The sequence below is a fragment of the Drosophila navojoa genome, chromosome X (genome assembly GCF_054131105.1).
Source record: "Drosophila navojoa isolate 15081-1374.11 chromosome X, UAZ_NAV_1.0, whole genome shotgun sequence".
NCBI classification, from domain to species: domain Eukaryota; kingdom Metazoa; phylum Arthropoda; class Insecta; order Diptera; family Drosophilidae; genus Drosophila; species Drosophila navojoa.
In genome coordinates this window covers 654,537-667,217 of record NC_142895.1, presented here as the reverse complement: position 1 = coordinate 667,217, position 12,681 = coordinate 654,537, and the positions used below count along the sequence as shown (strand labels likewise).

Here is a 12,681-nt window from a genome sequence, read left to right as displayed (position 1 = left end):
AACAACTACAATTATTCATTACTCAGGATGGCACCTTTGATGCCCAGAGTTGCATTAACAGCTCATTTGAGCATTACCAGTCCAATTGAGCATAACATTGGCGTTTGCAGAAGAGTAAACGAATTGAAATTTTTAAATAAACAAATAATTTCTGAAGACTGGAGGTCTTTATATGTGTTGCTGAGTTAAAACAATGGCAACAGCACTTGATTGCGAGACGCTGATAAACAAATGCAAGGAGAGTGCACTGACAGATGCCGTCTCTAAACTGTCACAAAGTGAGAACTTTACAGTCGTGGAAATTGCAGGAAAAGCAACGGATCGAATTGTGAAAATGCAAATTGAAGCAGATTTAACCACAACAGAGATACTTGATGACCTGGACGCGTTGGAGCAGCAAGCAGGCAATGGCAAAGGGTCTAAAGCAAAACCAAAAGACCAGCAGCTGCAGCCAAATAAGCCTGAGCAGCCGGGCAAAGGGGAGCAGAAAAGTTCCCAGGCGGAGCAGCCCACCCTGGAGCCCGAGACGCAGCCAATGAACGCGAAAACACAGGCGGAAGAGGATGCAGCGGCAGTGACTACTGAGATGGAAGCAGAAGGCGACTTGAATCTTAGTACGTCCAAGATGGCGACGACTTGCCACGCCCCCGCACGGCCAGCCAAAGTCACCAGGAGCAGCCTAAATGGCGCTCGTTCGCCCACAATAATCAAAAGGTTGCGCAAGAGCACTCGGAGCACACGTTTTAAAGCGAAGCTCCAAGGGCGCAGCAACAATCCAAATGGCGGTGCAGCGGGCGCCAACAGCCACCACAATGGACAGCTGAATGGAAGTGGAGCTGGGACTGGTGCAGGCTCAGGCTATGCGCCGAATGCAGGTGGTGCAGGCAAGTCGCACGGCAAGGCGGGCTTGGGCGGCGCTGTAGGCAGCTCCGCTGGAGGTGCGGGTGGAGGCGGACCACGGAATCGGCGCTCCCTGTTCAAGCGGCCCGCGCAGAAAACGCCGCGAGTCCAAGCCTCGATGCAATACGTCAAGAGTGTCTTCTACAAGGGCAGCTACATGCAGATCGGCGACATTGTGAGCATTGTGGATAGCGAACGTAACGTCTACTACGCCCAGATCCGAGGACTGCTCGTGGACGCCTACTGCGAGAAGTCGGCGTTTCTCACCTGGCTAATACCCACGCAGGACAGCCCCGACCCTCAAGAGGGCTTCGATCCAGCCACCTACCTAATAGGTGAGCGAATCTCTGAATCCCAATCTCAGTGTGAAAGCAAACTAAATTTTCTCCTCGATTCCAGGCCCCGATGAGGAGTTGTCGCGCAAGCTCTGCTATCTGGAGTTCGTGATGCACGCGCCTAGCAACTACTACTACGACTGCACCACGCCCTTCCCACTGCCCGACATCGATGACTACCATAGATCGGGCGGCTACATCTGGACGCGTTTGCCCACTGTAAAGCGGGAGCGAGAGCGAGAGAAGGAACGTATCAAGGACCGGGACCGGGACATGGAGCGAAAGTCGGCTGCCTAGCAGTACCCACGCCTGCGCCGGCGGCTACAGGCCCATCCCCGCCAGCACATTTCAACAGCTTAAGTTATTCTTTAAATATATTTTATTCTATTTCTCTTGGAATCCTTAAGAAACTCGTTAAAGACGCAGAAAACTATGTGAAGGGCTATCGATGTTGTTCAGCTACTTTGTCGCCTCCGCGTTGCTAGTGCTCGTGCTCACGGTCGCACTCCTTGGCTGCTGCGCAATATTCCTGATAGGCCCGTTCCACCTCCAGCTCCTGCTCCAACTGCTGGGCCCTTTGAGCTGCGGCGGCGGCATCCAGGCTCTTGCGCTTACCACGTTTTGGCTTGGGCGGACGCTCCGGCATAGTGATTGCTTGTGGCTTGTCAAAGGTGTACTTACTGGACACCAGGTGCATCTGGCTATCGACCAACTGCAGCAGCTGCATGCGCTCTGCTGCGAGAGACTCGGCCAGCAGGACGCTCAGCGAGGACAGATCATTGGGCAAATCCTCGACAGATGCAGCTGCACGGAAGGCGCTTGGAGCGCCAGCTATTGACAGGGTCCCCTCCAGTGGCAGCTGAAGTATCGAATCAGGCAGAAATATGGCGGCCTGTCGGGCCGCACGCAACTCGCCAATTACCTCATTGATGGCCGTCTGCAGACGCGGCGTCACATTGGTGTCGCTCGCATAGCGGGTCATTAGCCAGCACTGCTCGACCACGTCCACCATCAGGTGGTATACCATCTTGATCAGCTCGCGCATCATTGAGCTGCTCACGGCGGAGATGCTGTCCACAGCGTGGTTGATCACCTCCTTGTTGATTTTCAGCAGCGGATCGACGATCTCGTCGTAAATCAGTTGGCAGCCGCTGCCGATGTTGGGCAACAGCCAGAAGAGTAGGAACAGCTTGAAGCCGCACAGGAAGGGCACCCACGGCTCCAGACAGGCGGTGAAATAGTGGAAGGCGTTGAATAGGCCAAACACGATCCAATACTTCATCCACGGTATTTGACAGCGAATATTCCCATTGATACAATTATATGTCGCGAATGCTGGATAGAGCCAGCCAATGGTCATTATAAGCAATTCGTAGATCATCCTTCCAAAATTTCTTTGTACACCTATATGAATGTAAAGCAATATTTACGGTAGTTTTTGTTAGTTTCTTTTTACACGGTTTGAAGGTACTTTATCGCGGCTACACGGAAATTTGTGAAGAATATATTCTTATTTCTAGAATTTCGAAATTTCGGAGCACGCCTCTGTTTTTGTGAAAGCACTGTTTCTAGTGAGCCCCACACAACTGCTCCGAATACAACAAAATATACAACTAAAACAACGTAAACTTGACTCCAGCCGATTTCACTTTTCAAACGCTAAACGAAAAGCCCGCTCTGTTTCAGTGCTGTGAACTGTTGAACATAGATAACTATCGATTAATTTTCTTTCTTCAAGAGACAATTGCGATTCGATTTGATCGAATTTGGCGCAAAAAAGGAAATAAATATTTTATCAAAAAGTTACGAAATATGCTGTTTTTTAAGTTTGTAATTTCTGTCTGTGCTCATTTCGACTTGCCGAACTTGTTTGTCTAATTGCATAAATTTTAATCGTTTCTTTCCTTTCTTTTTCGTGCCTACTCGTGTCACGCATGACGCTCAACTCTCTTTTTGTGACGTCATAGTCGCACCGACAATCCTTAGCGTTACCTTACCACTGTTGCAGCTCTTGGCGTCTTATTTTGAACATGGAAGCGGAGTCAAATATATCAATAGTCCAGGAAAAGAGCGAAAATCCACCTCCTGTGTACTTAAGTGATGTGGATGATATATCGGATATTGATGTGGACGATGTTGTGGACAAGCTGCACAAGACAATAACATCGAAACCGGTCTACGACGAGAAGAGAAGCATATTCAATACAACGCTCGACCTAGCTGATGGTATATCAAAATAAATTGCTTTAGATTTCAATTTTCTAGCCTGTGTTTTTACTTTTGTAGCTGAATCCACTTGTGAATGCGCCAGCACAGATGTGGATGCTTATGTCGCGAGCGTTGCGCAGGAGAAGCAGCAGTGGGAATCCTTCGCCACCAAAATCTTGCAAAAACCAATTGAAGGGAAGGCTCTGGAATCCGAGTACAAGCCGAACGAAGAGCAGAAAGCCTATCTAAGTAAAGGACCAAGTTTGCAGAATTTCATACGGGGCTTTAGTAGCTTCATGGATGATGGCAACGCGTTTATTCGGCAATATGAGATGATGCAGGACCTGCAGGAGAATTTAAAGAACTGCTGCCAGTTCGATGAACTACAAAAACAACAGAATTGCATATCAGAAGCCTTGGCTAATGATATATCCATAAGAAAATACAATATGTAGAGATACTTTGTGTGACGCATAAATAAATTGTAATATAACTGAAAATCATCGATGTTTATCCTCCTAGTGTATGCGGGTATATCGATATCCCATCGTCCCTAATGATTGTAACGATATGCTTTTTAGATGCAAGTCGAATATAAACTTCAAACTAATATGAGTTGTACGATTGGCATTTATTCTACAGTGTTTGCGTGTGTGTATGGGTTTACTCCTTGTTCCAGGCAGCCAGATATTTCATCAGATCGGTAAGGCTTTCGAAGTCCGTGCGACTGTTAGCTGGCTCATCTTTGCTAATTCGCGGCAAAGCGTTGCCCATCTTCAAGCGGAACTCGTCAAACTGCAAGACATTACAATTATAAGCGCTAATCATCGCGATGTGTCATTACTAGTGCAATAGTTACATCCTTGGCACCACTCAGCTTCCAAAATCCGTAGCAAAATGCTCCAGTACCCAATACAGCATACAACGTGCCCCAGCCAAGGGCTCGCATTGCCAGCGTTGTGCCTTCGTCCATGAGAATCATGCCTTGTTTGGTGGCTTGCTGCTGGAGCACTTTGCTGTCCGACTTCTTGGCCGTGGCCAGCGTGCGAGAGAATCCAAACAACGCGGAAATTCCGCCGACGAGGCCCATGAATGCAGCCGCTAAACAACAACGTTAAGTGAGTATCAATTCAATTGGTTTGTTTCTTAATTTACCTTGAATGCGAAACTTGCGCTTCTTTTCCGCAGCGACTGCATCTACGGCAGAGCCGGCTTCGCTCATTGTTTAACCCTTTTGCTTATTTTGATTATTATTTTTTATTGTTGTCGTAACCGTAAGTTGTGAAAGTTATGGCACAAGCGATATATCAGTACGTTTCGTGTAACTATCGTTTCGTTGCATATTCTGGGAATGTAAGCGATAGTTACATACATATATCTGATTGAGATTTAATTATTATTTTTTATAAAATTATTTATTTTTTGGTATAAAATTAATCAAAATTTACTTAAAATCGTACTACTATATTCAATTAATTAAATTAATTATTAACGACACCAATATTAAATATCGTCAACCAACTATCGTTTGCAAAATAAATATTGCTAATTACTCTTTTGTCTCTCTTATTGCAGTTGCACCTCTAAAACGATATTAAAAAAAAAATTGTGATATCAGTAAAGGATAAGGATAAGAAACGTCAACATTCTGTTATCTGTTTTCCCGCGAAAATTACCATCGATGTCCACTATCGCACGAAGAGATGAAAAAACGCAGAGTTGCATTGATAACGAAATGAACACCCACTATCATTTTTTTAGTGCGCTGTACGGACTGCATTGCCTCGCGTCTACATGTGGAAAACCGCGGATATAGCACAAAACTCCATTTCGTGCGTTCAGTTGTAATATTAGGATTGTAAAACATGCGTTGAACACAATAAACAACCACCAACACTTAATTTGAATTTATCGCCGCCAAAACAAGACGCGTGTGGCTATCCATTTACGCTGTACGTTCGCTGGCTTTGTCACGCGTGCAAAACGTTCTTCAGCAGTTTTTCACAGTAGCGGATAATCGCGACACTTGAAAGAGTTTCCCGTAGCAAGGCAATATGAGCACCACGACGGACTCGAAGGCGCCTTTGCGCCAAGTGAAACGCGTACAGTTTGGCATTTTATCACCTGATGAAATAGTAAGTAGCCGCAAATTAAAAGAAAGGTCGAATGCGAAATGTGAAATCGACGCCATATTGAAAATCAATTGTCGCTGTCGAATAATCAAGCTACAGTTCGCCAATGATTCACTCAGCAAGAGATGAAGGCGCCAAAGCTGAATCCCTTATCCTTATCCGAAATTCAAACCAAATGTGAATTCCTAAACATTCCCTTCAATTCTATGGTTATGCATTCATATGTAATACATTGGCTAACAGCCGTCCGAATCAATGTGCTTCATATATATTCTGATCGAATCCATATATCCTGCGTCTGTCCATTATCACCAGTACTAATACTACCTGTTGTATGAATCATGGGGAAAATACTACAAAAAGTAGTATATTGTTTAAATACTAAAATCAATTTCAACAATGGGTAGGAGTACAGTAAGCGTCTTTGGATTATCTTTGAACTATACTGAAACCATTAACAATGCCGTCCTATATATTTTCCATACATATATTGTTCTAATCCATATATCCTGCGTCTGTTTATTATCACCAGTACTAAAACTACCTGTTGTATGGGGGAAATACTACAAATAGTAGTATATTGAGAAAATACTAAAATCAATTTCAACAATGGGTAGGAGTACAGTTAGCGCCTATGGATTATCTTTGAACTATACTGAAACCATTACCAATGCTGTCCTATGGTCATCACATTTCTTAGCTATTTATCTTTCTCTCGGCGGGATCTAGTCTAATGCTTACATTCTTGCTTAACTTTAGCGCCGAATGTCTGTGACGGAGGGCGGCGTTCAGTTCGCTGAGACCCTAGAGGGCGGTCGGCCAAAGCTTGGCGGCTTGATGGATCCACGCCAGGGTGTAATTGATCGGACGTCACGTTGTCAGACGTGCGCGGGTAATATGACCGAGTGTCCGGGACATTTTGGGCACATAGATTTAGCTAAGCCCGTCTTTCACATCGGATTCATAACGAAGACCATCAAAATCCTGCGCTGCGTTTGTTTCTACTGCTCCAAGATGTTAGTCTCTCCACATAATCCCAAGATCAAAGAGATTGTCATGAAGTCAAAAGGTCAGCCACGGAAACGTTTGGCTTACGTTTACGACCTGTGCAAAGGCAAAACGATTTGCGAGGGCGGCGAGGATATGGACATGACCAAAGACAATCAGCAAGTGGATCCGAACAAGAAGCCAGGCCACGGCGGCTGCGGTCACTATCAGCCATCGATCCGGCGCACTGGACTGGACTTGACGGCCGAATGGAAACACGTCAATGAGGACTCGCAGGAGAAGAAGATCATCGTCTCCGCGGAGCGTGTCTGGGAGATCCTCAAGCATATCACTGACGAAGAGTGCTTCATTCTGGGCATGGACCCGAAGTATGCTCGACCCGATTGGATGATTGTCACCGTGCTGCCAGTGCCTCCTCTAGCCGTGCGTCCGGCTGTTGTTATGTTCGGTGCAGCCAAGAACCAGGACGATTTGACCCACAAGTTGGCGGACATCATCAAGGCCAACAATGAGCTGCGCAAGAACGAGGCAAGCGGCGCTGCGGCTCATGTCATACAGGAGAATATTAAGATGCTGCAGTTCCACGTGGCAACGCTGGTTGACAACGATATGCCCGGCATGCCGCGTGCGATGCAGAAGTCGGGCAAGCCGCTGAAAGCGATCAAGGCACGTCTCAAGGGCAAGGAGGGGCGTATCCGTGGTAATTTGATGGGAAAGCGTGTCGACTTCTCTGCACGGACTGTCATCACGCCCGATCCCAATTTGCGCATCGACCAGGTCGGCGTGCCACGTTCGATAGCACAGAACCTAACCTTCCCGGAGCTGGTGACGCCATTCAACATCGATCGCATGCAGGAGCTAGTGCGTCGCGGCAATTCCCAATATCCGGGCGCCAAATACATTGTGCGCGACAACGGAGAGCGTATTGATTTGCGTTTCCACCCAAAGTCCTCGGACCTCCATTTGCAGTGCGGCTACAAGGTGGAGCGACATTTGCGAGACGACGACCTGGTCATCTTCAATCGTCAGCCGACGCTGCACAAGATGAGTATGATGGGTCACAGAGTGAAGGTGCTGCCCTGGTCCACGTTTCGCATGAATCTGTCCTGTACATCGCCCTACAATGCCGATTTTGACGGCGACGAGATGAATCTTCATGTCCCCCAATCCATGGAAACGCGCGCTGAAGTCGAGAATATTCACATAACTCCGCGACAGATTATTACGCCGCAGGCCAACAAACCCGTCATGGGCATTGTGCAGGATACACTGACCGCCGTCCGTAAGATGACGAAACGAGATGTGTTCATCACGCGGGAGCAGGTGATGAATCTGCTGATGTTCCTGCCCACGTGGGATGGCAAGATGCCGCAGCCGTGTATATTGAAGCCGCGTCCGCTGTGGACAGGCAAGCAGATCTTCTCGTTGATCATACCCGGCAACGTGAACATGATACGCACGCACTCAACGCATCCAGACGAGGAGGACGACGGACCGTACAAGTGGATATCGCCCGGTGACACAAAGGTCATGGTAGAGCACGGCGACCTCATAATGGGCATTCTCTGCAAGAAGACGCTCGGCACATCGGCCGGCTCCCTGTTGCATATCTGTTTCCTTGAACTGGGTCACGACATTGCCGGACGCTTCTACGGCAACATCCAAACGGTGATCAACAACTGGCTGCTGCTCGAGGGCCACAGCATTGGCATTGGCGACACCATTGCCGATCCGCAGACCTACAACGAAATCCAAATGGCCATCAAGAAGGCCAAGGACGATGTCATCAACGTCATCCAAAAGGCCCACAACATGGAGCTGGAGCCCACGCCCGGCAACACGCTGCGACAGACCTTCGAGAACAAAGTGAATCGCATATTGAACGATGCTCGTGACAAGACTGGTGGATCGGCCAAGAAGTCCCTCACGGAATACAACAATCTAAAGGCTATGGTGGTGTCCGGCTCGAAGGGCTCCAACATTAACATCTCACAGGTAAGCGCGGAGGCGCGAGGCTCTGCAGTCTGTGCATGAATCTAATCCCCTTGTGTATCCCCGTCTAGGTTATTGCTTGTGTGGGCCAGCAGAACGTGGAGGGCAAGCGCATACCGTATGGCTTCCGCAAGCGCACTCTGCCGCATTTCATCAAGGACGATTATGGTCCAGAGTCCAGGGGCTTTGTGGAGAACTCGTACCTGGCCGGCTTGACACCGTCCGAGTTCTACTTCCACGCCATGGGCGGCAGAGAAGGTTTGATTGATACGGCTGTGAAGACAGCTGAAACTGGCTACATCCAGCGTCGTCTCATCAAGGCTATGGAGTCGGTGATGGTCAACTACGATGGCACCGTGCGTAACTCGGTCGGTCAGCTGATTCAGTTGCGTTACGGCGAGGACGGCCTCTGCGGCGAGCTGGTCGAGTTCCAAAATATGCCCACAGTGAAGCTCTCCAACAAGGTCTTTGAGAAGCGCTTCAAGTTCGATTGGTCCAATGAGCGGTACATGCGCAAGGTGTTCACAGACGACGTCATCAAGGAGATGACCGATAGCAGCGATGCCATCCAGGAGTTGGAGTCCGAATGGGATCGCCTAGTCAGCGATCGCGATAATCTGCGTACCATCTTTCCCAATGGCGACTCAAAGGTGGTGCTGCCGTGCAACCTGCAGCGCATGATCTGGAATGTGCAGAAGATCTTTCACATCAACAAGCGCCTGCCCACGGATCTGTCGCCGATGCGTGTGATCAGAGGCGTCAAGGGATTGCTGGAACGCTGTGTCATTGTGACGGGCAACGATCGCATCTCCAAGCAGGCCAACGAGAATGCCACGCTGCTCTTCCAGTGCCTCATCCGCTCGACATTGTGCACCAAGTACGTCTCCGAGGAGTTCCGCCTGTCGACAGAGGCGTTCGAGTGGCTGATCGGTGAGATCGAGACACGCTTCCAGCAGGCCCAGGCAAATCCTGGCGAAATGGTGGGCGCCTTGGCTGCTCAGAGTTTGGGCGAGCCGGCCACGCAGATGACACTGAACACTTTCCATTTCGCCGGTGTGTCCTCGAAGAACGTAACCCTGGGCGTACCGCGTCTCAAGGAGATCATCAACATATCGAAGAAGCCAAAGGCGCCGTCTCTCACAGTTTTCCTCACCGGCGGCGCCGCGCGCGACGCGGAGAAGGCAAAGAATGTGCTGTGCCGTCTGGAGCATACGACGCTGCGCAAGGTAACAGCCAACACGGCCATTTACTACGATCCGGACCCGCAGCGGACGGTCATTGCGGAGGATCAGGAGTTCGTCAATGTCTACTATGAAATGCCCGACTTTGATCCGACGCGCATCTCCCCCTGGCTGCTGCGCATCGAGCTCGACCGCAAGCGCATGACGGATAAGAAGCTGACCATGGAACAGATTGCCGAGAAGATCAACGTGGGCTTCGGCGAGGATCTGAACTGTATCTTCAATGACGACAATGCGGACAAGCTGGTGCTGCGCATCCGCATCATGAACAACGAGGAGAACAAGTTCCAGGACGAGGACGAGGCGGTCGACAAAATGGAGGACGACATGTTCCTGCGCTGCATCGAGGCGAACATGCTGTCCGACATGACACTGCAGGGCATTGAGGCGATTGGCAAGGTCTACATGCATCTGCCCCAGACGGACAGCAAGAAGCGAATCGTTATCACCGAGACGGGCGAGTTCAAGGCCATCGGCGAATGGCTGCTGGAAACGGACGGCACGTCCATGATGAAGGTGCTGTCGGAGCGGGATGTCGATCCCATACGCACATCCTCCAATGATATTTGCGAGATCTTCCAAGTGCTGGGCATTGAAGCCGTGCGAAAGTCCGTGGAGAAGGAGATGAACGCTGTGCTACAGTTTTATGGCCTCTACGTGAACTATCGTCATCTGGCCCTGCTCTGCGATGTGATGACGGCCAAGGGCCACTTGATGGCCATCACGAGACACGGCATCAATCGGCAGGATACGGGCGCCCTTATGCGTTGCTCCTTCGAGGAGACTGTGGACGTGTTGATGGATGCAGCTGCGCACGCCGAGACCGATCCTATGCGCGGTGTCTCCGAGAACATCATCATGGGCCAATTGCCCAAAATGGGCACTGGTTGCTTTGACCTCTTGCTGGACGCGGAGAAGTGTCGCTTTGGCATTGAGATTCCCAATTCCCTAGGCAGCAGCATGCTGGGCGGTGCCGCCATCTTTATGGGCGGTGGCTCCACGCCAAGTATGACGCCGCCAATGACGCCGTGGGTGAATTGCCATACGCCACGTTACTTTTCGCCATCCGGGCATGGTAAGTGTCTCTCTCTCTCGCTCTATGTTATATACTTATTCTACTCTCTCTTTCTATTTTGCAGTAAGCGGCATGACGCCGGGTGGACCCAGTTTCTCGCCCTCGGCCGCTTCGGACGCCTCTGGCATGTCGCCCAGCTGGTCGCCGGCACATCCGGGCTCTTCGCCCAGCTCGCCGGGTCCGTCGATGTCGCCCTATTTCCCAGCGTCGCCCAGCGTTTCTCCATCGTATTCGCCTACGTCTCCCAACTATACGGCTTCGTCGCCGGGCGGCGCCTCACCCAATTATTCACCGTCGAGCCCCAATTATTCGCCCACATCGCCGCTCTATGCGTCGACAAGTCCCCGGTACGCCTCGACCACGCCCAACTTCAACCCCCAATCGACAGGATATTCGCCTTCGTCGTCGGGCTACTCGCCCACGTCACCTGTGTATTCACCCACGTCGAATTTCCAGTCAAGTCCGTCGTTTGCGGGAAGCGGCAGCAACATGTATTCGCCTGGCAATGCGTATTCGCCGAGCTCGTCAAATTACTCGCCCAATTCACCGTCTTATTCGCCAATGTCGCCGTCGTATTCGCCGTCAAGTCCCTCGTATTCGCCCACGTCGCCCTGTTACTCGCCGACTTCGCCTTCGTACTCGCCGACATCGCCGAACTACACGCCTGTCACGCCCTCGTATTCCCCGACGTCACCCAACTACTCGGCGTCGCCACATTACTCGCCGGCATCGCCGGCGTACTCACAGACAGGCGTCAAATATTCGCCGACATCGCCAACATATTCGCCGCCCTCACCGTCATACGACGGCTCGCCAGGTTCGCCGCAGTACACGCCAGGCTCGCCGCAATATTCGCCAGCCTCGCCCAAATATTCACCCACTTCGCCGCTGTATTCGCCCAGTTCGCCGCAGCACTCGCCGTCGAACCAATACAGTCCGACTGGCTCGACCTATTCAGCGACAAGTCCACGATATTCCCCCAACATGTCCATCTATTCGCCGAGCAGCACCAAATATTCACCCACGTCGCCCACGTACACGCCGACGGCGCGAAACTATTCGCCCACGTCGCCCATGTACTCGCCGACAGCGCCCTCGCACTACAGTCCGACGAGTCCGGCGTATTCGCCGAGCAGTCCCACATTCGAGGAAAGTGACGATTAGAGTCGATCCCTGGCTGATGCTCAATCCGTGGGGGAGAGGTAGAAGGCGAGGCGGGACGACGATCTTTGACATGGATGACAATTTCTTAATATAAGTAGAGTGAATCGGAACTCACCACTGTAAATTCAACGTATCTAACAATATATATATTTATATATATCTACATCAACGATTTCCCAATCGCGGACTCGACTGATGTATCAATACATAATGGGCAAGCAACCGGAAGTCTATATGAAAAGATATATTTTTAAACCGTACGAGCGTTGTACGTCTCTCTGCTTGTCATAGATCGAAGTATGTATGATTGGTAACATATTTACTCTCTATGTACAATGGAGGGATACGAGCATATATATATAAATAGATTTCAATATTTAACGACTTCATAATTATATTATATCGATGCTGACACACACAGATGAATATAAATATGTATGTGTATGCATGTATAGCTAATATATATATATTTTTTTTTCTGTTCCATATGAACGTACGAACATTGCGCAAGACAGTTTATATCCACAAATATATTTAACGTTTAAGTCGAAAGTAAGCTACAAAAAAGTTTAATTGATATACATACAAAGAAAATAAAGAGTTTTATAAAACATCCAAAAATTTGC

At 49.5% G+C, this 12,681-nt stretch overlaps 5 protein-coding genes across 5 annotated transcripts; 3 read left to right on the top strand and 2 right to left on the bottom strand.

Annotated features, from left to right (window-relative positions):
• The first annotated feature begins 57 nt into the window (after window positions 1-57).
• On the top strand, window positions 58-1,668 carry LOC108657383 (uncharacterized). The gene is made up of 2 exons (XM_018109965.3): window positions 58-1,235; window positions 1,300-1,668. The coding sequence occupies exons 1-2, from the start codon at window positions 194-196 to the stop codon at window positions 1,530-1,532; spliced, it is 1,275 nt and encodes a 424-aa protein (XP_017965454.3). The 5' UTR covers window positions 58-193; the 3' UTR covers window positions 1,533-1,668.
• Reepl1 (Receptor accessory protein like 1) lies at window positions 1,629-2,986 on the bottom strand. Its single transcript, XM_089263702.1, has one exon. It carries the CDS (start codon window positions 2,614-2,616, stop codon window positions 1,717-1,719), a length of 900 nt encoding a protein of 299 aa, XP_089119828.1. The 5' UTR covers window positions 2,617-2,986; the 3' UTR covers window positions 1,629-1,716.
• Window positions 2,987-3,213: 227 nt separating this feature from the next.
• Window positions 3,214-3,937, top strand: Kmn1 (kinetochore Mis12-Ndc80 network component 1). Its single transcript, XM_018107850.3, has 2 exons — window positions 3,214-3,461; window positions 3,522-3,937. The coding sequence occupies exons 1-2, from the start codon at window positions 3,266-3,268 to the stop codon at window positions 3,896-3,898; spliced, it is 573 nt and encodes a 190-aa protein (XP_017963339.1). The 5' UTR covers window positions 3,214-3,265; the 3' UTR covers window positions 3,899-3,937.
• A 118-nt stretch (window positions 3,938-4,055) lies between these two features.
• On the bottom strand, window positions 4,056-4,777 carry LOC108657366 (transmembrane protein 242). The gene is made up of 3 exons (XM_018109947.3): window positions 4,599-4,777; window positions 4,303-4,544; window positions 4,056-4,238 (listed from the first exon to the last, which is right to left on the bottom strand). The coding sequence occupies exons 1-3, from the start codon at window positions 4,663-4,665 to the stop codon at window positions 4,107-4,109; spliced, it is 441 nt and encodes a 146-aa protein (XP_017965436.1). The 5' UTR covers window positions 4,666-4,777; the 3' UTR covers window positions 4,056-4,106.
• Window positions 4,778-5,182: 405 nt separating this feature from the next.
• Window positions 5,183-12,676, top strand: Polr2A (RNA polymerase II subunit RpII215). The gene is made up of 4 exons (XM_018109946.3): window positions 5,183-5,578; window positions 6,335-8,578; window positions 8,647-10,891; window positions 10,956-12,676. The coding sequence occupies exons 1-4, from the start codon at window positions 5,498-5,500 to the stop codon at window positions 12,053-12,055; spliced, it is 5,670 nt and encodes a 1,889-aa protein (XP_017965435.1). The 5' UTR covers window positions 5,183-5,497; the 3' UTR covers window positions 12,056-12,676.
• The last annotated feature ends 5 nt before the right edge of the window (window positions 12,677-12,681 follow it).